Raw genomic sequence first — 27,123 nt, 5'->3', positions numbered from 1 at the left:
CACCATATATCAGCACAAAAAAGTTGTGCAATAAGATTACTGTAGAAATATGTACATTCACATCAATATGAAAGTGTATGATATTGTAGCAATTAAGAAAGTTTGCATTACAAAATGAACTTGTAATCAAACATGTTTTTTCTAACCTTGTTTGTTTACAGATCACAGTCAATCTGATAAATTTCAGGGCATGTTCTGCTTTTCACAAATTTTGTGATCCGTGTCAAAGCTGACTGGGAAACACAGGTTTTTGAGAGATGTAGGTTGATAAAGATTACATAGAAATGTTGTATGGTCATCATATCATGATTTCATTAGGAAGTATTCTGTTTATTTGTGTAATATGAAGTTTGATGCCATGTGGTTTCTTCACTGACTCAATTCTCATTTTGAGGATATGGCATTACTTGGATTGAGCTTGCTATTTCAATAGGTATGAACTTCCTAAATACTTTGTCTTCCTGTCCTTATACTTTTTAAAGTCTGGTTTATTATTGCTTTACATATTGTTAACAGCCAAGAATATTATGGACAGGTACTAGTCACACATCAGTGGTTTTTCTCCAGGAACTCTGCCTTTTACTACCATCCAAACCTCTGGCTGTTAAAAGGAAGTAAAGCAACAACAAACCAATCCAACATGTCAGGTTGGGGTGGTTGAGGAAAGCTGGAGTTCCCAGAGAACTTCCCCACATAGATCTTGAACCTGCAGCCCAGAAGTGGAGGGCTAGTAATGAAGATGGTCAGACGCCTTAACCACTGTTGCCCCACCTTTTCAAAGGCCTCCATATATTAAGCACTTCTTTTGTTAATAAATGTTAAGCCCTTGTTTGTTGATCTTGAGCTTGATTTACAATTTTGTTAATACAATATTATTCTGATGTTGTTTTTGAAAGAGATGTCTGAAGGCAGGTTGACAATAAATATATATAACTGACTATAAAAATAACTCAAACAGTTGTCAATCAAAAACATAACTTTTTAATGAAAAGCAGTGATGGCAAAGAAGTCCCCAACAAGAAATATAACGTCCACTTGTAGGAAAAATTGAAGCTTCACTTTATACATCTGCCATGTAATTTCCCCAGTTCTACATAATTATAATATGCAAAAAGATGATATCATTTATGCTAGTACCTCAATTACCTACTATTTAGTGTAATACATCTTGTACTCTGCAGTAGCAGGTACCAGTGTTCGTAAATTAGTCTTATGTTTTGACTTTGTTGTGTCAACATACAGTATAAGTCTGAGAAGTACATGTGGAGCATGTCTGCTATGAACGATTTTGATTCTTAAGTTTGTCAAAATGTTCTTAATTTTGTGCATTTTAAAATAGATGGAAAGATCCATACGTTGTACACATGGTAATATACATCAGATTCAATGAACAAAAATAAGTCATCCAAATTCACACAAATCAACAGCTGGTAAGGGTGATCTCCAGAAATTGTAGCAAGAAAATTCTAACTTTTCAGTTTTGCAGTCTGTTGAATGTCCACATGTATAATCAGAATCCATTTCCTCATTTACAACACCATCACTGTTCGTTTTGTGTTGAACTTCTGAGTACATTTCCTATAATGTAGAAAAAGAAACAGAATTTAATAAAATGTTTGAAATTAGATCATCCACAGGGTATTTTTTCGATAGTCATCTGCTGAAAAAAAAATGATAGCGTGTCAGAATAATTCTTATTACGTTAGTAGTGATGTTGATGGGGAAATATTTCACCTGTCAAAATCCTAAATGATCTGTTGAGTGTTTCACAAGATATCTTATACACAATCTGTTATGTACGAACAGTCACTAAATCAAGACACGCTCACCGGTCCTTTGGGCGTGGTGTGCTAAAACCACAAAGATAGATACCATGGTCATCTCAAATATTCAATTTAACTCAAAACACATGGTGTGTGCGATTAAGACACTAACAGATTATAATTGTAAAATTTCCATATCTTTTAATTGATTTTATATTACAATGTGGTTGCTGCTAACCATCTTGAATATCCTTCGTTTCTTAGCTTCCATATCAACAATAATGTCATCATCAGCCACGTTCTGCGTTTGATGTTTTCGTTTTTTCGTATGTTGGTGTTTTAAAATCAAAACCGACAAAGAATCCTCAAAAATGTTATTTTCTCCTATTCGTGGAATTTTGCAATACGGCTCATCTTCTGACCCGTATGACTGGATCTTGTGTTTCATTTTGAAGCAATGACACAACCGATAGTCCACGTACGATATCGTAAATCAACAAAGCAAATTATCCATTTTAAACGCAAGGCGGGCTCTCAATATTTTCTATCTATCGCGGGGACGCTTCTGTACATATTATACGTAGTTCAAGCTTTTTCGGAACTACGATGTGATATTCAATAAATAATATCCTGACTATTTGTAGACTTTATTTTCCGGATCATCCTATTAACAGCAACATTAATAAACTAATAAATCCAGATTTAACCGTTCTCCTGACCCGACACTCTGCTTTGACGCATTCTTTTAGCATACTGCGACATTTTATCTTATCTAAACTATATTAGTTCAGATTTATGCCGGATTTTTTCACATGTCGTAAAAAAAATCGATTCTGAAGTTTTTAGTTACTGTTTGTTTCTTTTTAAGACCATGATTTGGTCAAACAAAAGAGAAGAATTAAGTAATTAAATAAATTAAATATTCGTTTTATATCTATTCAAATAAATACTTGATTTGTTTGGGAAAAATGATTTGTGTCCAGTAGAGATCGTTATTTATTTCCATTCATCCGCTAGGATTCGATCCTAGCTGGCTCCCTAGTCTAACGCCGAAAAGAAGGCCTCTCCAACCAAGCGGTAGACTCCTTCCAGGAAAGAAGTCTGAGACTCGTAGTCTGTCGTCCGAAGGTACGACATTGCAGCTACCAAGAGATAAAACTTGTAAACCGCTATGTATAACATCTGTTCCACAACTTAGGTTGTGAACATGCCACAGTAAATTTTTGTTCGGTGCTGAGAAATTAGATTACGCGAGATTAACATGAATTCAAGGATTTCGGGGAAAATTAATTATCGCCATCATGTCTAGCGAGAATTGATTAGTCAGCATTTCTTCCGGATATTATATACACGTTGGTACATTGTAAATATATTCATATAAGTATCACAATCAGTTACAGATCTATATATTTTCAAAGTGGTTGTGATTTACGGAAATCTATATACTTTCATTCTTTTGCTTTGGTGATCACTAATGATATTTCCTCATCACGTCCTCTCTTTTGGGGATATAAGTTTTTTTTATATTTTTATCTATGATCTCGGGGCTTGTGTTTCACAGGAAGCTAAAAATCCAACAGGTGTGTGATGTCGACGTTGTGTCCTTCGGCAAGACATTTTCCCCAAAGATCATTGGATGTCATCAAGCGGTGACGGGTCTCTCGTATAATGTTCAGTGAGGTAGTCACCAGCCAATACAAGGACAAATAAGTTTAAACATGATTGGCAATAAGAAACAGAATCTATATTTTTAAATTGCAAATATGCATCACATACATGACAAGATAAGGTTTGTTTTACAAAGTACAAAATACGTCATGTGATATACAGGGGATTTTTTTTATCGATATCATGGAAATTCTGCCTAAACATGTCATTTACTGGGTAAGAAAAGTGTGATAACCAGTGCCAGGCCCATATGACTCATGTCATATCTACAACGTATATAGCATGTCTATGTGTACAGTTTGCGGTATTCCATAAGTTCAAATTGATATTTCATTCAGCACTTCATATTCAAGGAATCGGGCGATACATTATACAAGTATTTCCCCTCTAGTTACAGACATTTTTAACAGTATAGCAAATCATAGCCACTTGAGACTCGTCAGGAAATTAATCATTTACAACCGGATCAAGCTTTCATAATTCAAACGCCACCTGCAATCCTCACGTATGTTTGCATGTATATATCATATGCCACTGACCGATCAATTGAAATGTTTTTTCTTTATTCTTGTCTAATTTGTACCCTATTATAGAAACATCGATTCTTAATGACGATTTCTTTTTATAAAAACGTATCAGGATCGAGCATTTTGATTCCTGATTATAGTATTTGTGAATATCGATTGTATTTCGGAATACGGCTAGAGTTAGGTCTGCTCGCGCTAGACTATCGATTCTTTTGTTGTTTTATATCCAATCTTTGATATTTCGTCGTTGGTGAACCAACCATTGGACATGCATGCACACTGCACTTGTAATGATGCGATACAAAACACCCGAGGACAATGACTAAATACATAGTGCGGTAAATTTCGATTTACAGTAAAATTATATGATTTAAAGAAGGTTATCAACATCAAGATGATCATGATGATGATAATGATTGGAAGTTCTGAATTTTCATGATGTTCTTTTCAATGGTCGGAAATATTATGACTAGATTCTCCGCCTATTCTTATGCAAATGAATGGAAATTTAACTTATATCTATGTTTCGTGTTTAATTGTTGTGTTACATCCAGAAAAAAAAATTAAAAACCTTAAATTGTTGACTTTTCTACAGCTTCCTGTGATCTTCGTCCCAAGTCCCGTACACTCCCCATCTTTCTAAATGTAATTATTCACATGTTAAACGTTCAAAACTTCTATTACACTTTACTGTGTAATATACAAAGCAAGTCTTGTGCGTATGCCATTTTAACAAATATCAAACCTTTTTACATCCGATTAAAACGAGATTCCCTTAAACCACGGACTTAAATATAGACAATATACAAGTCCGTGCTTAAACCATCCACATCTCTTCAGATATATTGGTACTAGTCAATACATGCCCGTGTCACTTTTTTTTCATTATGAAAATTGGTACATACGAGTACCTATTTCCGCCGTGTACCACATCGCGACTGAAGTCTGATCTATCCAAAATTACTTTTCGTAACGCTTCTGTCTGTCCATGCCTTGCTCGCCATACCTTCTAAGAAAATGTCGATAATAACTGTCAGATATCAGTGTAAAGAAGCAAAGAACTTAAATTAAACATCTGATAATAATTTGATTCGATTGGACTCATAGTTGGTCAGTAGTATATTGTGGTGAAATGTTATCAATCTTGTTCAAATGAATGACCTTGGCCAAGTTCCAATGCCGATCACAGTGGTAAACTGTGATTTCAAACGAGTTCTTATCAATAACCAAAAGACCCTACAGGTATATCTTATTGGGATGAAGTTTAACCCATCTTCGACATCATAGTTAGCTTAAAGTATTTTGACATTTGATAAGAGACATGCTTTGATAAATAGTTTTAATTGTAGGTTTGTTAAGATACATGGACTGAAAGTAATTATACACACTTTTTTTTTTAACTAATTCGCAATAAATTTACTGTGGAATCGATAGCATCAGTGTTTACTTTTCTAGTTCCTACATATTTATCGCCTCATAAGTTGTAAAACATTCATGCGAGCACTAGTCTAGATACATGTCCATCGTACAAAATTATTTTGAATTATTATATCTTTGTGTATTGTTCCATACTTTTCGATACGTTTATCATTAGACTTTGCCCTTTACATGTACAAATGGATAAGTATAGTTATTTTTTGTCACAACACATTTTCAGAACAGACTATATTTTATTGCAGGCGAAAGGGAACGATGAAATATAGAACAAGCTATAGAAGAAAACTTTGTACGCATGCGTACAAACTTCTTCGCCATGTTTCCTCGATCATAACATTGCCATCCTGAAGAAACTTTTTATTTAATTTTGAGGATGTCTTAACTGCAACTGTCTCTACCAATTCGTAATTCCAAATGAATTTACCACGAACGGACCAGTCATGGCGTGTTTAGAAAATCTGAAACAGGACATACGGATCCTGGAGAGCACTTTCCCCAGACAAAACGAACGGTTTCAGATTCTGACAGTCTCAGTTGACGAGATATCGTGTCGATTTATCGACAGAAATGGTGACAAACACCGTATTCATGGCAATATCACGGTGAGAGCGGTTGTTTGTTTTAGACACAATTATATGTTACTATGAACATAGCAGTGACTAGTTGTGTGGGATTCAGAGCAGCTGGTTGTTGCTCTCCATTTATCCAGATCTTTGTTCCTAACCAAACAATGCAAGGGATGTCGTCTGGGTCATTATGATGACAATGATATAAGTTCATAGCGTAAAAAGCGATTATCTGACTTAATACTATATATATTTATACCGTTTTAACGAAAAGCCCATAAAAAACTGTTTTAACATTTGAAAAAACACGCCAGTTATTTCTCATTTGAACTGTCAGACGGAAGTGGTACGATGAAATCATACTTTTCCGGTATATATAAACTTGTATTTGGGTTGTCTTGCTGACACTCTTTTTCAGTACATTTATTATTATTATTAAAAGGACAAGGACTTCGAACCACGTTCACTCTTCTAACTAAATTCTAATCACAATACTGTGCATTTGGTTGCATAATTATCCTGATTATTGAATTATTTCATGTGGAAGTTGTTGAACGTGTTATTTTTGTAACAGGATATGGTCAGTGTGGCCTGTCGTGATCATTAGTGTTAACATACAGTTTCTGTCTCTCAGTCAGAGACATTGGTTCAGTTTCTGCTTAGGTACTACATGAAAGGTATTGGTAGTCAACAAAAACTCCTGGGTTAATTGTGGTGTTGGAGAGTCTCCCATTCAAAATTAGTCAGTCTCATAAATAAAAAAAGAGATGGGGTTGGGGTTGCTAGAGTAGTGTGATTATCAGACCATACAGTATATAGCCCAGTAAAATTATTTATAATATATTGTTTAATTTCTGTTTCAGGAGACATATCCACAGATGGCTCCAATGTGGTACATAGATGATGATGACAGTTATATCAGTGCTGCAATCCAAGAACTGGAAAGGGCCCCACCTACAAAAAATAATGTAATTGAAATGTTACATCTAATGAAATAAGTCATAAGCTTTAATAGACTATACACTATCGTAAAACTTTTGAAAAATATGTAAATGAAGACAACAGAAATTTGAGTTTCCTCAAGATCTATTTATTTGTATGTACATGACATCTTTAACTTTTTCAGAGTAATAACAGTCTCAATTTGCTTGCCAATGTATTACATTGTAAGCAATTTGCTTTTTTTTTTTTTTAACATTACTGGGAAAAGTCTTAACATATTTTATCCATGCTCCCTCAAATGCTTGCAAACCGTGCATCATATCAACCAAACGACTAGATCGATAGAAGGAATTTCATACGAGGAAGTGAAATTATTCATTAGTGTTTGAATAATATATAAAAATACGAAAGTAAAACTAACTAAAAAGAAATCTAAATGGAACCCTGGTAAATACTAGCTGCAATATAGCTTGATATGTTGAGCATCAGACTAGTAAACCAGAGGTCCCAGGTTTAAATCCTAGCAGGGGCATTGAAATGAAAACGACCTCTGTTACATATACACCTCTGGTTAAGATTTTATTTCCTTATGGCCATCTGTTTTGTAAACAATTCTTGTTATCGCTATTTCATGATTCTTAAGAAGAGCTCACTGGCTCTTTTTCTAAATTGCATGCATAGGTGCCCCATGGTCCCTATTTGCTAACTCTGTGTTGCTTTTGACTTGTACTGACCAAACTTGTCTACCAGGTATATGTTTTTTATTTACTTTTGATAGCATTCTCAAACAAGTTGGGGGAGTGTAAAAAGACGACACCTTGTCTGTTTGTCCATCTGTTCTGAACCTTATAAGTGCAACTCCTCCTACACTTGTTTAATGGAATTTTGTTGAAACTCAGCTCTTGATAGTACAAGAAAGTCAAACGGCATCACAGACTAATATTCAACATATGTTATACTTCTGTATACTTGACCATTCCTTAATCAATATGCAGTACTCCAGAAAACGGTATCAAAAGCAAGAAGACATTATTAATTTTGTCAAAACATCATCTTTTGTACTAAATTGCATCTCAACTTCCAAGGGTCAAAATTGAAGTCATTCTTACTCTAAATAGATATTCAACATCCTTACTCTACCAGCTGCATTAATTAACTGGTCCAGAAACTTTTTACACATAGCAGATACTCAAAGCCATCATCTCTGTTTAGAAGTCTCAACCTTCTGGAGTTAAAATATTTTAGCGCCTCCTGATGAGGCTGTAGAAGGAAAAGTATTATTTAAAAAGGTATTCAGTTGGATATGGTGGTTAATGATGTCTATCAAAATGTTATATGGTATTGATTAGTTTCTGGAGTGAGGGATTCATATCATCTACGATGCTGCCTTGTGTTGCTAATAATGCTAATTGGTCCAGGTTATTTTTCATTTTACTACTTGAAATTTTTCTCACAGATACTGCAACAAGTGAAGATGTTAGTAACGACACTTTGTCGCTTGAATGAAGTCCCTGTACCCGAGGCTATGTCCCATATAGACCATGCACTAACAGAAAGGGTATGTGTACCTCAATTTTAATGAATGTGCTTCCATTAATGATGTAAGCTGAATCAGATTGAGTCATTTAATGTTCTCTTATATTTCTATTTCATTTTAATTCATCCGAATTTCATTTGAACTTGATTCAGTACATTAAATTTGCAACCAAATCGTAACAGATGTGATAGTTTGCCTGTTGTCAAATACAAAATTTTATCATTGCTGGTTGATATGACTGAAAATATACCAAGTACATCAATTATTTTATTGTAATATAGTAAAATTATTTGGGTTAGAAATTAGTCTGTTTATGGAATTGAGAAAATACACATGAATTTTGCAGGGCATGGAAATTTCTGATGAAGATGAGGATGACGAAGATGAAGAACAGGAAGTAGAAGACGACGATGGAGAAGAGGAAGTTTGTCATGATGATATGGAAGAGGATCCTCAAAAGTAATTTTTCTAACTTGGGATGTAACAAATATCAAACTTTAGTTTGAAGTAAATTATATGTAGTCTTGAAATTTGAGTTCTGTTCATTTAGTGGATAGCAGAAACTCGACCAAAATTTATAAATATAAAATATTTAAGGAGTTTGTTTATATTTACTGAAAAAAAATTATTATTGTATGTAGGATTTAATGATTATTTGATCATGTCTCAGCTGTTTCGAAGCAAAGTTGACCTTAAGATAAAACAAAGAAGGGAAAAAAAGTAAATTTTGAAAAATTGGTATTCAAAACTATTTAATACTTCATATTCTCAAATATGATTAAAAATTTCATCTATTAAATGGCAAACATAAAAAAACTATACATGATAAATAATCATACTTTTTAATTTGTGGTGGGATTGTTTTGTGTATGAATTTAAATTTCTGAGTATTAATTGAAATTTCTAGAAAAAAGTCTTGAAAATACTGCATTCTGGAATATCAGCTCACTTCTTTGTTACGATAGTGATCAGAGAATGAAAGAGGAGGTAGCCGGTATTGATACAGACAATTTAATGGTATTAGAACGACTTAGACAGAATCAAAGGCAAGATTATCTCAAGGTAAGTGATATATAAGTCTATTTCTCACACTAACCATACAGGATTGGAAAAAGAAAAAAAAAGGGAACTGCCTTCATTTTTAAAAGAGAATATTGTTCAAAATGTCCATTTGGCATTCAAAATAAAAGAGACGTGAAAATATGTATTGAACCAATAAAAGTGATTGATTTTGATTTTTTTTTTCTTTTCTTTTTCTCCCGTCAGGGTTCCGTGTCAGGATCAGTGCAAGCCACAGATCGTCTAATGAAAGAACTGAGAGATATTTACCGCTCAGACAGTTTTAAAAAAGGTAAAAGACAAATTAAGGTTTCTCCACTGATTACTGTGGTGCTTTTTTAGGAAGAGTGACTCACATTTGCTGCAGATAGTCAATAAATATTCAAGGAAAACTGTTACTTGAAATAGCAGATATTACACAGGAAGAAATCTTGCCTTCATTATGCTGATGAAATAGATAGTTGTTTCTGTAAGAGATGCAATCCTTTTTCAATTTCAATATTAGATCAGAGGACCTTTAATAGATAGAGAAAGCTAACAATCAATTTCACATTATTTAGTGACATCCCAGAAAATTTATTACACAAGGGAAAGATTTTTAGCTCACCTGGCCCAAAGGGCTGGAAGGTTCCTTTGATGAAGCCCAACAATGTTTGCAAAAAGAAATGACTTCGACCCATATTCAAGGTCACAGAGGTCAAATGTGTTAAAACCTTTAAACATCTTCTTCCAAAATACCGGAATGCATAGAATCATTATATATGGCTGGAAGGTTCCTTGGATGAAGCCCAACAATGTTTGCAAAAAGAAATGACATTAACCCATTGTCGAAGTTCACAGGGGTCAAATGTGTTAAACGTGGAACATATCCACAGATAGAGTACTGTTGGTCATAAAGATCCAGGTGAGCAATACAGGCCCTCTGAGCCTCTTGTTTTAAAAGTACTCATAATTTGGTTGAAATTTACTTCGGATGTAAAACGGCATCATATTTTTTTTCATTTGTTTATTATTCAGTTCATTAACAATTCTTGTTTTTGTTAATGGGTTCTTCTGTCACCTGCTTTGAAATTTTATTTCTCAGTGTCGAATATTTTTTTCTCAGAAACTCCATCTGTTTTATTTCCCTAAATTAAAAGGACGAAAATTGATAGTCAGAGTGATGAAGTTGAATGAGTATTGTTTGAACTGACTGTTTGGGGTTTTATTAGTCAATACCAATACCCATTTGAATACAAGGAAAATTAGAGAGATTATTGGTTTCCTTCAACTCTGCCTGTTTGTCAGGTATCTTCTTACCAGTCTCACCTGATGTTATAAAAAGTTCTTTCCGTTCTGACAGAGTTATAAACCCCTGAAGTTAGGAATAGTTTTAAAATTTGGCTACAAAATTATTTAGATTTTTCATGTCTAATTATAGATAATATGCTTAAATTTTTTATCTTACATGATCATAGATCAGATTGATGTATACTTCATTATGGTTCATGTAGGCAAAGTGACGGCCCATTTCCTTCCTCCTTTGGTCATGCTAATTTGTGTGGCCCTATAGGAATGTATTCCTGATTGAGGTTTTAATATATTGGTAACATAATTCTTAGTATTGTTACATCAAAATCTGCTGCTATAAAGAAAATCATTCTTTTCATCTCTTTACAATATTACCAATGCACGACATCTACACCCTGATAAATGATAATGATAACCTGTGGTGGTTTCAGTGTTTTATTTAATGTGGTAATAATTTTTATTTCTTTTTCAGGAATCTACACAGTAGATCTAGTCAATGATTCACTTTATGAGTGGAGTATTAAATTAAAAAAGTAAGTAGATTTATGTGTCTGTAAAGCTTATAATTGCTCTTTCACTTGGCTTTACAAAGCTGCGGCAGATTCCAAAGGCATTCATATAACTTTAACGCCTTAAAATACTTTTTATCCTTCAGTAACCTAAGATCTCTTGTCAAATGAATGAAAAACCATGATAAAACAAGCAATTATAGTCATATCTGTTAAAAAAGAATCATAATGGTGTTGTGGGAAATATGTTTTTAATATTTTAACCACATTTGAAATTTCTTTAACTCTGTGTCTTTGATTATTTGTTAGGGTGGATCCAGATAGTTCGTTGTACACTGATCTTCAAACTTTCAAGGAAAAGGAAGGCAGGGACCATATTCTTCTTAATTTTACTTTTAAGGTATGTACTGTTACTTACAACTTAAAACTCCGTCAACAGGTTCTGTAGGTTGCACTTGGATTCCTTGAATTTGTTCACGTCATGTCATCTGACACACAATATGTTGGTTACTTCTTTATATAGGTTTACATGGAAAAAACTAGTACATCATTTATCTGTATTAATATATTACAAACGTTTCACAAAAAATAAATGGTAATTACTAGCAATGATTGTCAGTGGTATTTTATAGTAATTGTCTTCTGTTTTTATCTTTCTCTGCAATGCTGATTACTGTTTCATGTTTAGATGTAAAATTTTGGAATCTGATACTTAAAACTTCAGAAGGCAATATGTCACATACTGGAATGAGGTCACTCTGTAAACACTGAAATACAGATGTTAGGAGTGATATCTCAGTCACTTTCATGTATGGATGTCAAACTTTGGATTCCAAAATAGGTGAAACATCAGAAGACAATATGTTGTGCAGTAAAATGTGGTCACTGCAACTTCTTGACCTTTGACCATAAATACTAAAATATAGATTTTTCAGTGCAAATCTCGGTTAGTGTTTATTGTAAGACATCAAGCTTGAGAAATGGGTTTAACATGAGAATGCATTGTTTTGGTACTGATGTAGAGTCGTGGAGTCTTGACCTTTGACCTTGACCCTAATGGCTTATATACAGTCTTATACAGGTTTCAAGAATATACTCTTGGCCACTGTTTCATGTATGGACTTTACTTTAAGTGATTAGCAACACCTGTGGAAAGCAGTGTTTATAGAGGAACACATAATATGTTACATGTATTTTGGGTGAAATGTATTCTTGCATTGAATTCCATGCTTCAATTTAATCTTAGAATAGTTAATAATATCAATTATCTGGTATGAAGCAAGTCTGTAAGCTACATCCATTCATTGTCTTCTGTGTTTGGATTATCCAAGTTAAGATAAAGATATATCAGCTTTCAATGGTAAGGATTGTAAGACTTTGATTTCTAGTGTGGCATAAAGGAAATCTATTTGTGGGGAAAATTTGCCAAGCTTTTTTCCCACTCGGAGAAAACTTTTTTTTTTTAATTGGTTTATTTAGTCTTTAATTTGCCCTGAAATACCTGACGGATACATACCATCTTCAACATGAAACTTGGCCTACCTTTATTTTCGCCCTGTTAGCAAAAGGGCAAAAAGTCTACCCATATACCTTTTCTGGCAGCATTACATATATGTAGAATGGTTGAATATTTTACAGGACAACTACCCTTCAGAGCCACCGTTTGTGCGTGTGATAACTCCTGTGTTACAAGGAGGCTATGTTTTAGGAGGGGGCGCTATTTGTATGGAGCTTCTTACACGACAGGTAAGCAAATATACCTCTAGGCTACCTATGTTCAAATGTTGAAAAATATTAATTGATGCATGATTGAAATGTAATAATTTGAATATGTACAATTTAATTTGCATGTATCTCCGTCATAAGTGTTAGAGTAAATTTTTATAAAATATTCAAGTGTTGTATTTAAGAAATGAAATTGACAAACACTTTAAGATGAAATGTGTTTTAAGGACAAATCTGAAACCGTACATCAAGTCTTGCTTTTTTTGATAGCCTACCATCATCAGATGGTAAGCTGATAAAAAATAAAACTGCATCACTACTTAGTCTTTTCCTCTACCTGCTCAAATTTGTATTGGTTGCTAATGAAAGGATCATGAATCTATCCACAAATTCCATAAAGGATCAAATTGTTTATACTATGTTTGATCTTATTTTGAGATTCAAGATGGATACAAACAAAAAGAGTATGATATTTGAAGTCATCGCAGCCATTTTATTAAGTACTATAATATATAATAGTTCTCGTGGAATGTTACTTTTGATATATTTACTTCAGATATAACTTAACATATAATCAATGACGATGATTGTTTGGGGAAACCAAGATCCAACCATTATCTATTTAAAAGTGAAATGCTGTCACTACTGAAGTGATTCAATAGAGCATACATGTACATCAATCTCATTATTAACCTGTAGTAGGGGTCAATTTCTAGTGGTGTGATAATTGTTATAATTTTAAAATGTCAAAATGTAATTTATACCTTCAGGGATGGAGCATAGTATACAGTATGGAGTCTGTTATCATGCAGATCGCAGCAACTCTTGTTAAAGGGAAAGCTCGAATCCAATTTTCTGCATCAAAGGTAAAACAAGAATGTAAAGCTGAAGATTTTATTGCTTTACTGTGAATGTACTATTTGTGTAGTGCTAACCTTGTATCATTCAGTGCTGGATTTGTTTAAAACCATTATGACTTCACTAATTTCGGTCCAGTATGTTGTGGGTATGTGTACAGTAGTTCTATTAATGTTTATCTGTTGAATAATGAGAGCTTGTATTGTTATAAAATTTAAGTTTTAAAGGTTGACAATATGAATTATGCTCTCTTTTTTTTGAGGATAAAATTCAATTATGTGAGATAATACCTTGAAAATTAAATTATTATAATCAAATTACAACCATTTCATGATTTCCATGTAAAATAAAAAAAAAAAGAGTTTTTGCTTTAAACACTTAATACGATAAGGTCATAAATATTTGTACCAAAAAAGCAACAGTATTAGTCATATGCCAAGACATGTCTGGTATTTATGGGCAATATACATTTATAGTGTAGATAATATCTAAGTTGCAGGTCTAAATACATAGGAAATTTTTGCACTTATCTCCACATTTAGAAAAAACTGAAATGTGTGTTTCTTTTCAGAATCAGTACAGTTTAGCTAGAGCCCAACAGTCTTTCAAATCTTTAGTGAAGATTCATGAAAAAAATGGTGAGTGTTAGTTAAGAACAGCTTCATACTGTATTGCTTGTGTGCCTTACCATATTTTATCAAGATTTTTCCTGTGTTTTCATGGGATAAGAGTTTGTTAAATACTGCTCAATATATACTCAATGTTACTAAATTAAGAACTTCAGGACCATGTGGACACCATGTTTCTAAACTTAGAGCTTCAAGATCATATGGACACCTTGGATATGATCTATTTTTTCTGTGAGGATAATTTGCTATATTTTTTACTCAGGCATTTAAAGGTTTTAGAATTTTGTACTCATTTCAGAAAATAAATACATTTGTTATTAACATATTTGTTGGAATATTTTTCTAAATTTATACAAGGCAAGCACATTACTTGTAAATGTGTGATAAAGAAATTAAAAACCTTTGATTTAAGTTAATATGTTGTTATAGAAAAATATGGACCTTTGGGTTTTAACCATTGGTCAGTATTTTTCTTCTGGATTGATACAACACCATATTGACCCACATCCGTAATTGAGAAGTGTCTTATAAATCATACTTTAGCTTTAAAAAAGAAAAAATGTCAACAGAGATACAAACCATTATTTAAAGGAAGATATTCAAATGTTGTGTTGATTTATTTCAGTATTTTAAACCTGATTTTTTACTTTAACTCATCTTTTTTAAAAAAAAAAGTGTGCTCAATTATATGTAGTTAATTCTTACAGATTCAAATAAGGAAAACAAGAGATTGTTATGATATTTGTTATTAATGTTTCATTAAGTAATATTGCTCAAAACTGATATATTCTGTTTATTGTAAAGTTGTTTCATGCCATCTGCACATTTTATACAAAATTAGGAACAAGCTGTCTTGTAATTTTAAGCATTGAGTTATGAATTTCTTAACATGATATTTCCATCAAACGTATTATTAGTTTTTGATGAATTTGTTTGACTGGTCAGTACTTGTATTAATAATGATGTCTTGAAGGCAATATTATCGTTTGAATGGTATCTTTTGTAAGAACTAGTCATGTCTTCTAGTTTAGTTTTTTTTTGTTAGCACCTCTTGACTTTGATTTAACAGTGTTTTCACTTGCTTTTTCAGGATGGTTCACTCCCCCAAAAGAAGATGGCTAGAACTATTGGTTGATGGCTGATTTTTCTTCTTTTTTTTTCTGTGACATTTAATTCATCATCATGCTGAGACTGTCTAAAAGGAAAATCACCTATGTTGCCTACTTTGCAGTACACTGTGTTCTTGTACTGATAAACATTCTAGAATGCATTTCACAGAGAAATGAATATCCTATACGCAGCACCATTCAGCTATCTTCTTGTCAGCAGAATGTGTTTGACGGACGCACATAGTCCTCTGTGAGCCAATTGCAACAGTTTTTAATGAAGACGCTTTGCACTGATAAAGACAGAATATTGTATGCCAGACCCTGAATCCTCAAAACAATCTCAGATTGTTTCTTCCTCATGTTATAAAGCCTATATTTATTGATCTGTAGTTAGTTTCACCTAGAATTTTCGACCATGTCTTATCAACAGGAATGCTTTTGTATGGTTTGCTTTAATTGTCATATCTGTAGCATATCACAAAAATAATATGCTGAACTGTTGGCACCAGTCACCTCTAGATTAAAAAATTATGATTTTAAAATGTAAAACGTTTTGTTATCCATATGATTGTCTCCCTTTTTAGAAAAAATTACAGTAAATGATAATTTTTGAAAATTGCTTTTCCCCATTTGAAACAGATTATATTCATGATTACAAAAACCTGAACATTTGACCATGGTATTGATTCATGTCCTTCATTCTTTTCTGTCTTTCTGCCACTTCTTCTTTGTTCTTGTGATGTGCTTCGCAAGGTATTTGTTTGAAAGATTGGAGGACTGCATTAGAGGATTATCAGATAGTTTGTGAGGAAGACTGGAATGATGTAGGCACGAATGAGTGATTTTATTGTGAATGGTTATTGTGTGTTTTGGGAGATTGTGAGTGTGAAAGCATATAATGTGTAACTTGAGTTTTTTTGTATGTTAAGTAACTGTACATGTAAAATATGTCTTGCCAGACAGGTCATATTGTTGTTGCAGACATTTCCAGGTTAAAGTTTTTAGGATGGAATTCTAGTCCTGAAGTGTAGTTCATCTTCATTTTAATGGATATTGTATCCATAACACAAGTTTTTTTTTCAGTAGTTTCAGCCCATCCCTTTATTTCTTCTTTTCTTGTATGAAATAACAAAACAAAAAAAAAACTCAAACAAAGCTATAGAAAAGTGAAATTTGGCTCTTGGTGCAGTAAATCCCTTAGTTGTACACTGGATTAGATTGCCTGTTTTGTGATATGAAAATAAAACTGTAAGAAGTTGTTGCAGAACACAGAGAAAGCCTGTGGTTGTTAATGTAGATAGCAAACATATAGAAAATGTCCTTAATTATTAAGATTTAACAATTCATTTACATCTTCTATTCATGTATCAAAGTGTTGACTGCCAGAAGTCGGAATATCTTCATTTCTTTACTGTCTGCAAATTAGCCACATATCAGGTATTTACAGGGAATATGTTGATTCCAACTTCTATTGCGTCTGTGTGTCTGGCTTCCAAATGAATTATGAAATCAACTTCTTAAGTTAGAACCAGAATCACCACACAATTTATATTCAGTATTGGTATGACTTAAAGCTATGCACCTAACTTTTTCATGCAGTTTTCTGTCTGTTTAATGGAGCTATACCTATTTTGCTATCAACTCCTTCATCAGTTTTAACTGGATCCACATAACAATTTTATCTTTTATAATTTAGTATTTCATTATATTACATGGACCCTATTTAACAACTTCAACACTTTATGGCTCCTGTGGTAATTACTTGTATCTAGTTGATGCTTTTTATCATTCATGGCAGATGCATTAAAAGATTTTCATATTTTGTAACAGTATCAGTTGGTCAATTTTGACAGAATCGGTTCACAATAAATCCAAAATCAATGCTAATGAGACAACCATTTTAGATCTGTTTATTCAACATGGTGTTAATTTTGACTGAAAAATCATTTATAGAAAAATTCATTGTCAACAATATTATAAATGAATATTCATCGTCATACACGTTTGTAAATCTTGACCCACAGATTTATCTAAAATTAAAATCTAGGTTAGCTAAACTAAAAGTATATTCAACACTCTAGACATTTATTTATCTTAAACCGAATGAATTGACGCATGTTAAAATACCACCAACAAAACAATAGAAAAGTCAAATTTGATTTTAATAAAAAAAAAAGACAAATGTGTAATAAATGTGTGTATTTTAGAAAACATTGGGTAATCACTTTACAAAAATACTTGTACACACTAAACTTACGGTAACATATGTGCATTGGGTTACCTTGAAAATATCAGGTTTCATGTTTCTTGTTTCAGAAATTCTTTTTTATTTGCACTAGATACATGACAATCTTGCAGATGGTACTCTATAGAATATGATTATTTAGTAGTTTCCAACCATGAAGTATTATGGTAGACTGCTGATGTTGTTTGGCTGGAGTGAAAGTTGTAAATGGTGTACAAGTGTTTTTAACCTGCTACAACATCTCCAGGTATGGTAATTGGAATATTTTATTGAACGGTTTGGTATATGTGACCCCAACACAGAATGTGTAAGGTATTAGGGAATACTTATCTGATTATGATATCAATATAATTGTAAACAAAATTATGGAAAATTTATATGTAACTATTGTATCAGCTATTGTGTCTTTGAAATTATGTAGGGATCTTATTGGCAATTGCAAATGTTGTCTTGTTATAAATTATGTATGGCCGATTTTTGTTTTTGTTTTTAAAAAAAAAATGAATAAAAGTTTTTATTGATGATTAACGTTGTAAGAGAATAAATCCCAAAAAAAGTTGTACTGCCACACAACCTGTCTGTTTTTATTAGTATACATGTACAATTTGTGTGATTTTCTGAGCTGTTTGTTTAATGTTTAATGTCACAGGCAATGGGAGCTGTTGACATAAAAATGTTATATATGAATTGTACCACTGAAACAGAAGTCAATAAATGAATAAAATAATGTTCCAAGAATTTTTCTTTATTTCTTTCTATTTGATATGAAATACAATATGGTGAGGTGTTCAAATAACTGTTTCATTTTAGTCAAGAGATCAGGACCATCAATGATGGAGTGTTGGCCTTTTCTGCTTCAATTGAGGGTCCGACATGTGTAGGTCGATGTTCCGTGTGGAGGTTTCTGTTTCTCAGGAAACTGCTGAACAGGTTGTGTCCTTGGACAAAACTCTACCCTAATGGCTCTGGATGGCATCTGACGACCCCTTGCGTGTTGTTCGCCAGCTAGTTCAGGGAAAACTGACTTAAGAACGACTTTGACTGTCGATGGATTGATAAATGTAGCAAACAAAATGTTGTCCAATGTTTGCATTTTATCCTTAAACAATCTTTGTTATGCTATTAATTGAAAAATACAGAAGTTATTTATCATAATCCGTAAGTAGGTTTCCTTTATACAATAGACGTGTATGTTAAATTTTGGGACATATCTCTTAAAGGAGTGGGAGACAGACAAATTGATTAGATTTTGACTTATTACTATCGCTCGAGAAGTAGTTGAATCTCAAATTTATCATGTAGGTTTCCTCTAGGAATTTGACAGCCTCCATAACGATATTTCTTAGAAAGTCCTTTTCAAATTCCACAATTCTAGTTATGATGTAAATGTTAAAGATTATTTAAGATTTAAGATGCTGTAAACGTAGCAGGGATAATCCTCAAAGATAAAAAGTGTTGACCAGAAATAAGAAAAATTGATTCTGAATTAATATATTCATTTGTTTATTTTACTTTATTTGACGTTTCCGTGGGGACAAACCCATTTTGATTGGAAGTCAAAACAGAAAAGAAGATAGCATGTATTTGACTGAACTGTTATAGCCGGCTGGGTGTTGTGTTTATTTCACTTTATTAACAAAAACAAATATAAAGTTTTCCCTTTTTCCCTCCGTGTGATTGGTGGTTTACGACTACTGATGTTATAACAAAACAACAAAGCAGGATATTTTAACACACTGTATCTTATTACCTAGCAAATGAATCAACATCTACTTGAAAAATGTTTAGCCTACAAACGTATACAGTATTGTGAGACTAGATGTTCTTATTTTCAATAATATTAAGTGATTGTCAGTACATTTTACACAAAATTTTCCCCGCACATTCCAACGATAATCGGTGTGTATAGAACTTTCCCCCGCACAGTCCAACGAAAACCGGTGTGTATAGAACTTTTCCTCGCACAGTCCAACGATAACCAGTGTGTATAGAACTTTTCCCCGCACAGTCCAACGATAACCAGTGTGTATAGAACTTTTCCCCGCACAGTCCAACGATAACCAGTGTGTATAGAACTTTTCCCCGCACATTCCAACGATAATCGGTGTGTATAGAACTTTTCCCCGCACAGTCCAACGAAAACCGGTGTGTATAGAACTTTTCCCCGCACAGTCCAACGATAACCAGTGTGTATAGAACTTTTCCCCGCACAGTCCAACGATAACCAGTGTGTATAGAACTTTTCCCCGCACATTCCAACGATAATCGGTGTGTACAGATCACATTTTTAAGAATGTAGCGGTCATATCGAGATAAAATAGTACAGACATTGAAAACGTTATTAAAGTAGACCATTTTGAGAGTTAAAATATTTGAGTCTTCTAAATAAACGTAAAATTTTGGATACTTGTTTGGCATTCCGAAAGGAGGCCCGACGGGATTATAATTTTGAGATATTTTTTTAAATCGTATACAAAGCCCGACAGAAACGAAAAAAAATGCTTCTGGGTTGAAACGAAACTGCGAAAAATAGAGACATTGGGAAAAAAGAAAAGAAAAGAAGAGAAGGGATTGTCCATTTCATGAAAAAACACATCCGTTTTGCATTAAACATTTGATGTCATAAACACAACCTTTACGTTGTCTTTGGTATGTTAATCCAATGTGGAAACAACAATAATGTTCGTATCAGCTTTAACTTCCATAGCTCAAAATATGTCATAAATTACATTCTATTGCACTGAAGTCTTAAACACTATTAGTCAGGGATGGTGTCAAAATAAACTATGACGATGCATCTCTGAAAGAGTCCTATCTTTCTTGGAACTTTCCCACGACACACGTTCCGAACACCATCCAGGTGCTACAATGTACCGTCCTTTCATCTCAGCAACTCCCCCAGGTGGCGCTCGGGTGTTGGTCGTGTAGAAAAGTGTGCTATTTGATTCATTCTGGTCTGTTATTGGTTGTAATTTCTTAGGCGATGTTGGATGTATTATACGTGCATAATTTAGTCTCTTCATGGTAGCCCTACAAACAAAACATCTGGATAAGTACGTAAATTGTAATAGTGAAAATAGCATTTGCTTGTCACTTTATGAGAAATCGAACATCCTGTAAAATCATGCATATTCGTGGCATGAAATTGCGGTTTTGTCTTCCTTCAGAAAATTGCTAGGTCGGTGACACAATATTTCGTAGATAAAGCGTATTTAGAGAATCAACTACTAATTCATGATGGTCTTAATAATTATTAACCATTTAACATGAAGTTAACAAATGAGGTGATTTATTAGGAGTACCCGAAATAGAACTAAAGTCAAAGCCACGCATATTAACAAGCTCACAGTATAGCCTACTTTTAAAATGACGGCTTCAAGATATTTTTACGTTTAAATGGAGTAAGTGGAAATATGAACATCAAGAAGATATAGACAGCTAAAATAACGTTCGTATTTCAATGAAAGATAATTCAGAATAGAAAAATATTCGAGCGGCCGGCTTAAGAAAATGGTTATTCAAAATGCAAAATGGATGGCTCGCTTGACTTAAGTAAACGCTAATCCAAGATAGAAAAAAAGATAGATCGGTAGATTTTGGTAAAAAATAAAATCAATTCTTTCCTTACTTTTTTGCCACTTGATTCTTAAACTTCTCCCCAAATTCCTTTTTCCATCTTGCAACTTCCGGTTTGTCAGGTCTCACCCACTCGACTGACGTTGCACTCATGGCATTTCTGTTGTTCATGAGCTGTCGCATCATTAGAGCAGGCGGTCTCAATCGTGTCTGGAAGTTAGGGTCATGGTGTTCACTGAATTCATAACTCAGCGTTCCCTTGCTCCTAAACCAATTTTCTCTTAAACGGGCTGTTTCTGAAATAAGATTTCGTGTAAATATAGATATGAAATTGTTCAGATAAACAAAACCGTGATTTGAATTCACAATCAAAGCGTATACTTCACTGATTTCATACAGGGACCTTTATATAAATTTGAGAAAAGTCCTCAAAGTGAGAGCAGATAGCATTGACAAGAACACAAAAAATAAAGGTTACTCTGTAAAAACATATCGAGGTGTATCAATAACTGACAAGGCAAGGTTTGCAACTTATAACTTACCTGCACGTTTTCTGTTCGATGGTCTCAAATCAGTGCTAGGGATGGGCAACAATGGAAATATAGGCATGGCCATCTCCTGTAACGGTAAAATACTATTTGACTTGCCTATCAATTTATCATTTTTTAATTGTTATTCTGCGTTTCCTATTTGCCAGAATGGACACGTGACAAATTATAAAAAGTAATTTAACATGCTCCAAGAACATTGTAACCCTGTTATTTCCATAAATATCCACTTTGCCATGAGTTAGGGACAATAGTTATTGTATTGTGGCTGTTGAAAAGCGCTCGAAATACCAAGACACAGTTCAAACTTTCGTTTCCGATCAATTTTTATGGAACAATGAAGCAGTTGTAGCATGTTGATATCGGTCATGCCATGATTTTTATCGCACCAGTCAACAACATCGACAGAGGATGAATTTGTTCTTGATCGGTAAGATAAAACCCTGGACTGACCCCAAATACGTTATTACTCAAAGTGGACTCATTCTTTCGAAAACCAAACTGATGATGATGATGCTCTGTTCTGAAATGAAATGCAGCAATACAGTCTCAAGATCTTAAAGCAGAATTGCTATTTTAGTTACATGCAAGTAAACTTAACTCAATGTGAAGCAGAAAGTCAAAAGACCTTGTTGTAACCTGATTATTATCAAAGGGACAATCGTGATAACTTTATACTGTAATTTAATGCAAGATCGACAGTTCTTTTTAACTAAACAGACACATTACTTCTACGTAAATGAATTGAACTATTACATACTATTTTATTAGTTATCAACATTAACGTACACGCATTAAAATTATACAATGGAAGTCAGTCTTACAATGACATTTGTTTTAATTGGTCTTCTCTACATTCTGTCAAACACTTCCATTATTTCTACATATGTACTAAGTTTATTTGGAAAGTAGTACTTCAGGGCTATACATTGACAATTTAGGCCACTTATATCACTGACGGGGCGTAGAAGGACAAAACAACTGTGTGATGCAGTTTAATGCATTATCTGGCTCCACTGTATTTAATTCTAAATTTGAATTGAAACCAAGTAAGTGTTTGCAATTTAATTCTTCAGCAATGAATTTTACATTCAGCTTTGTTGCATCAAAGAATAGAATGTAGTCAAATAAAAATTTAGATAATACATATATAAAGAAAATTGGTTGACGAAAAACCATTAGTATTCAACCTTCAGTAAAGTACTGGAGAAAAGAGACCAGTGATGTTGGCTCCATCATAAAGTATCCACCCAAGCCAAGAATATATATGATTATCCACCGGTCAAAATTAGAGTGAACATTAAAATTGTACAAAGGATTATTCAAAGTCACGTGTAAATAAAACCATTCAATACAAATTTAGAATTAGATACAGTACAGGCAAATAAACTTCATCATACTGGTGATCCTTGTCTCCAGGACACGTCAGTGATGAGAAGGAACTACATTGTTGTGACTATTGAGATGAAAACTTGTCGAAATAAATAGTAATGTACTGGGTTGGCTCCGCTTTTGCGTCCGTATTTATCATATGCATACAACATCTCTTATATATGGATCAAACAAGATATGGACACGGGCGTTCAGCACAGTGCAGTATAATGGAACCTACCCTACTACTCAGTCATGCGCCGATAACTTTCAATTTATAAATAGCTTCCTGTTGTTCAGAAAAACATAAAATATTAGGGTAATATCTATTCTGCTTTTTTGTTTGTCCTTGCGTTCATCGGTAAAAAGTATGAACGTAAAGCAAAGGTGATGCTATTGTCTAAATGTCTTTTACGAATAATGAAGTTTGTTTAAGATACAAATAAAACCTCGAAGCAACATTATTCTGGTTAACATTGCTGCCAAAGCTGAACTCAAGACGCTAAATAATGTTGTTTGAAAATATTGTCATTTCAATATTGTCTCCTATTTCTATTTATAACATGCCTATTCAACACAATACTTACTGTTCTTTTTGTTATTTTCCGTCGTGCGTTTACATAGTGTTTGAGTATTTCTAACACACTGAGGTGTATAGTATACTGGTGTTCTGGATGTATGTATTGTCTCATTCATAACCATTTGCAATTGGTCGTGTTTCCAACAGTACTGTTTTGACAGCATGCATGAATTGTAATGTGATTGATATGTAACATTGTTTTAACCTTACAAAAGATAATACAAAAAGAATTTGAATGAATAACACCTATTTAGTATCTTACACATTAACTATATTTACTTTAATTTTCAGAAAAAAAGATGAAATAAACACGGTAAGTATTGAACATTGGATACATAAAAACAATCAGTTCTATTCCATCTGATTTTGGGCATCAATCGTTTCATGAAAATCAATCTCAACCAGAAATATCTACTGGCGTGTTTAGGTACCATGACAATGACGTAAAATAATTTAAATACTTGTAATTGTACATTGCACCAGGTATCAAAAGCAAGGCCATTATTATTCCGACGTGCCAGATCAACTAATGTGTCAGTGTATTGTCAAATTCAGCTAGATATGATCTCATCATTATGTATGTCGTTTCACGACATCTGGTGGCCGAGCAGACAGATCAGCGTGCCAAATAACACAATACACCACCCGATATCGTAAGGAATAATATTACCATTTCTTCATTAAAACAGGTGGAACGGTAAAAAAACCATTCTACCTTATATGACACTGTAGGATTTGCGTCAATGCCAAGTTGGTCATCTGCTGTCATCTGTGTTTGTTTATCAGTCTTAACATATATGTAATTGTACTTATCTTGAATTATTTTTTTTCTCGAATTTCTGAACAAAAACAATTATGATACATTGTGTAATCAAGAAGAAAGAAGCCTGGCCATTTCACAAATGGTAAATATTTAAATAATCCCAAATTGCTTCTTAATATTTTAATTCAGAGTATTTAAAGTTGACAGGAATCAACTGGTTTCATATATCTGAAGATTTTTTTCCATTTAAATGACTTATTAAAATTTTGTACTGATTTCATTAAGTGTAAATCAGTTGTGGAAAATGGGTTACAGTTCAAGCCCTAATAGGTAATGTAAATTGAGATGTCAATTTAGGTGTATGTAATATATAACTTACTGAGACAGTTTCAGAAGAGTTGAATAATTGCACGAAAAAAAGATATATCAAACGTTCTATGGGGTTGGATATTATATAAAAGCTTAGTTCGTTGACATACACTGTCTCTATCGAATAATACTTTGGGTATTTATTTCCATTGACGTTCTTAATAGAACGGTCGATAAGTGCTATTCTCTCGCATAATAAAGGGCTAAATAGACTATGATGTACCAGTTTTACGGTAACTTGTTTCAAATTGCTTTTGGTTCGTCAATAGAGGAAATAATATAAACTAGTACCAAAGCTTAAGCGATATTATGTTGAAGATAACAATACATATTTGTCTATAGATATTTCATATATACGTGTAGATCGTAGTGTAAGCTGTAACTACCTTCACGTTTATGTAGATTTATAAATATTTAATATATTATACCAAATATATATTTTCACGAAGAATATATTGATTCATGGTTCGATTGTTTAGAAAAAATAGTATATGCTATCATAAAAGAGCGAAAAATCACAGTTTTGTCATGTGCATCCGAGTATAGCTTTTATATCTCTATCTAACAGATGGCTTTCAAAATCATATCTAAAATGCCTATTTGAGTTTAATTTAATGATAAGCATGTATATAGCACAAGTACAACAATATAATACAAATATTATTAAAGTCTTATCTTCAATACAATATACTTCCAGTATAGCTTATTACATGATATATATTTGTATAAAGAGACCACTCTGAATTAAGTTATAACAGATTGCAACCGTTACACCACTATGTACAACATTGCAGGTAAAATAAACTACACATATTTAATTAAATTTAAATTTAATCCATTGTTATTTAATTAACAAAAGCTATCTGTATACTTATAATAATATGCATTAGAAAAAACTCAATTCTACAAATACAACATCTACTGTGAACTCTCTCTCTCTCTCTCTCTCTCTCTCTCTCTCTCTCTCTCTCTCTCTCTCTCTCTCTCTCAATTGAATAAGCTTGCTCTTCATATAACCAAATCTGTTCTGAATTCATACATTAACAAATAAACCAGTAAACAAAGAATTATACTTACTAGCTATTAATTAGACCTATGCCGTTGTTTCCATTCAAACTTGTGTACCCGGTGTGTAACACTTCAACTTATGTTGTAATGTACATATCTACAAACCCACGTCCTATACACGTCCAGATATGATCCAGTAGCCCCACTCATTCTATTGTATACTGAGAGTGTGGATATCAGCTGATCAATACCCCTATCGATCAATAGCAATCGACATTGATGCCAATCAATGTTTGAGTTTAGATTGTGATAATTGATAGTCCGGTTTATCGATAGGTTAACGAAAACAAGAACTATTCAACAACGACCTATAATGCTAAAACCAAACATTACAAACAACAGATTAGAATTATGATCTAGAATCGAATATCAAGATTGAAAATTGCCTAAACTTCCCCAAATGTAAATATATTCATTACTTACTTCGTCGAAGCCTTGTTTGTTGATTTTGGCCATGGTCTTTAGACTATTTGAGAGATCCCATTCTTCAATTCAATACATTTTTATGTATGAAATGTATTCTCAGGTGCGATGTTATCCATTGTATGTCTGCTGGTACAAACTGAACTTTAAATGCCGCATTCTTATGTTAATTACAATCAAATTTATTCTGGCCTTTCACGCGTCAATTAACATATTATTAATTTTCAATATTTTGAAAATAATCTGATAGGTAGACTGGAAAATAGGTAGACTTAAGTTTCTATCCGATAATATCAGCTATACGTGTATGGATGAATGATATTACGAGAAGAAATATTGACGACAAAGTATGGTACTTGGTTGTAGACCCAGTGTTGACATACACGCACACAGGTAGATTGAAACACCAATATCAAACTTTACATCACAATTAATAGAACAAATTAATACAATATTGTATATATTTGTTACCTGTTCAACCTGAGTAACCGTTAAGTATATCATACGTGTAATGATGTTTGCTATAAATGTCTTATACACAGGTTCCAGCATACTGAAATG

The 27,123-nt window shown here is 33.1% G+C and overlaps 3 protein-coding genes across 3 annotated transcripts; 1 reads left to right on the top strand and 2 right to left on the bottom strand.

Annotated features, from left to right (window-relative positions):
• Window positions 1-964: 964 nt before the first annotated feature.
• On the bottom strand, window positions 965-2,247 carry LOC132555521 (uncharacterized). The gene is made up of 2 exons (XM_060219869.1): window positions 2,002-2,247; window positions 965-1,578 (listed from the first exon to the last, which is right to left on the bottom strand). The coding sequence occupies exons 1-2, from the start codon at window positions 2,209-2,211 to the stop codon at window positions 1,402-1,404; spliced, it is 387 nt and encodes a 128-aa protein (XP_060075852.1). The 5' UTR covers window positions 2,212-2,247; the 3' UTR covers window positions 965-1,401.
• A 3,478-nt stretch (window positions 2,248-5,725) lies between these two features.
• On the top strand, window positions 5,726-18,593 carry LOC132555525 (ubiquitin-conjugating enzyme E2 Q2-like). Its single transcript, XM_060219873.1, has 12 exons — window positions 5,726-5,997; window positions 6,825-6,929; window positions 8,360-8,461; window positions 8,787-8,899; window positions 9,406-9,502; window positions 9,707-9,791; window positions 11,262-11,322; window positions 11,608-11,698; window positions 12,937-13,044; window positions 13,794-13,889; window positions 14,453-14,519; window positions 15,601-18,593. Exons 1-12 carry the CDS (start codon window positions 5,836-5,838, stop codon window positions 15,630-15,632), a joined length of 1,119 nt encoding a protein of 372 aa, XP_060075856.1. The 5' UTR covers window positions 5,726-5,835; the 3' UTR covers window positions 15,633-18,593.
• A 2,045-nt stretch (window positions 18,594-20,638) lies between these two features.
• On the bottom strand, window positions 20,639-26,595 carry LOC132555507 (uncharacterized). The gene is made up of 4 exons (XM_060219856.1): window positions 26,563-26,595; window positions 21,983-22,058; window positions 21,493-21,736; window positions 20,639-20,894 (listed from the first exon to the last, which is right to left on the bottom strand). The coding sequence occupies exons 1-4, from the start codon at window positions 26,593-26,595 to the stop codon at window positions 20,639-20,641; spliced, it is 609 nt and encodes a 202-aa protein (XP_060075839.1).
• Between the last annotated feature and the right edge of the window lie 528 nt (window positions 26,596-27,123).

Source organism: Ylistrum balloti, unplaced genomic scaffold, assembly GCF_031769215.1.
Source record: "Ylistrum balloti isolate Yb309-2 unplaced genomic scaffold, AGI_CSIRO_Ybal_v1 Utg370502, whole genome shotgun sequence".
Taxonomy (NCBI): Eukaryota; Metazoa; Mollusca; class Bivalvia; order Pectinida; family Pectinidae; genus Ylistrum; species Ylistrum balloti.
This window is presented reverse-complemented; position numbering and strand designations above follow the sequence as displayed.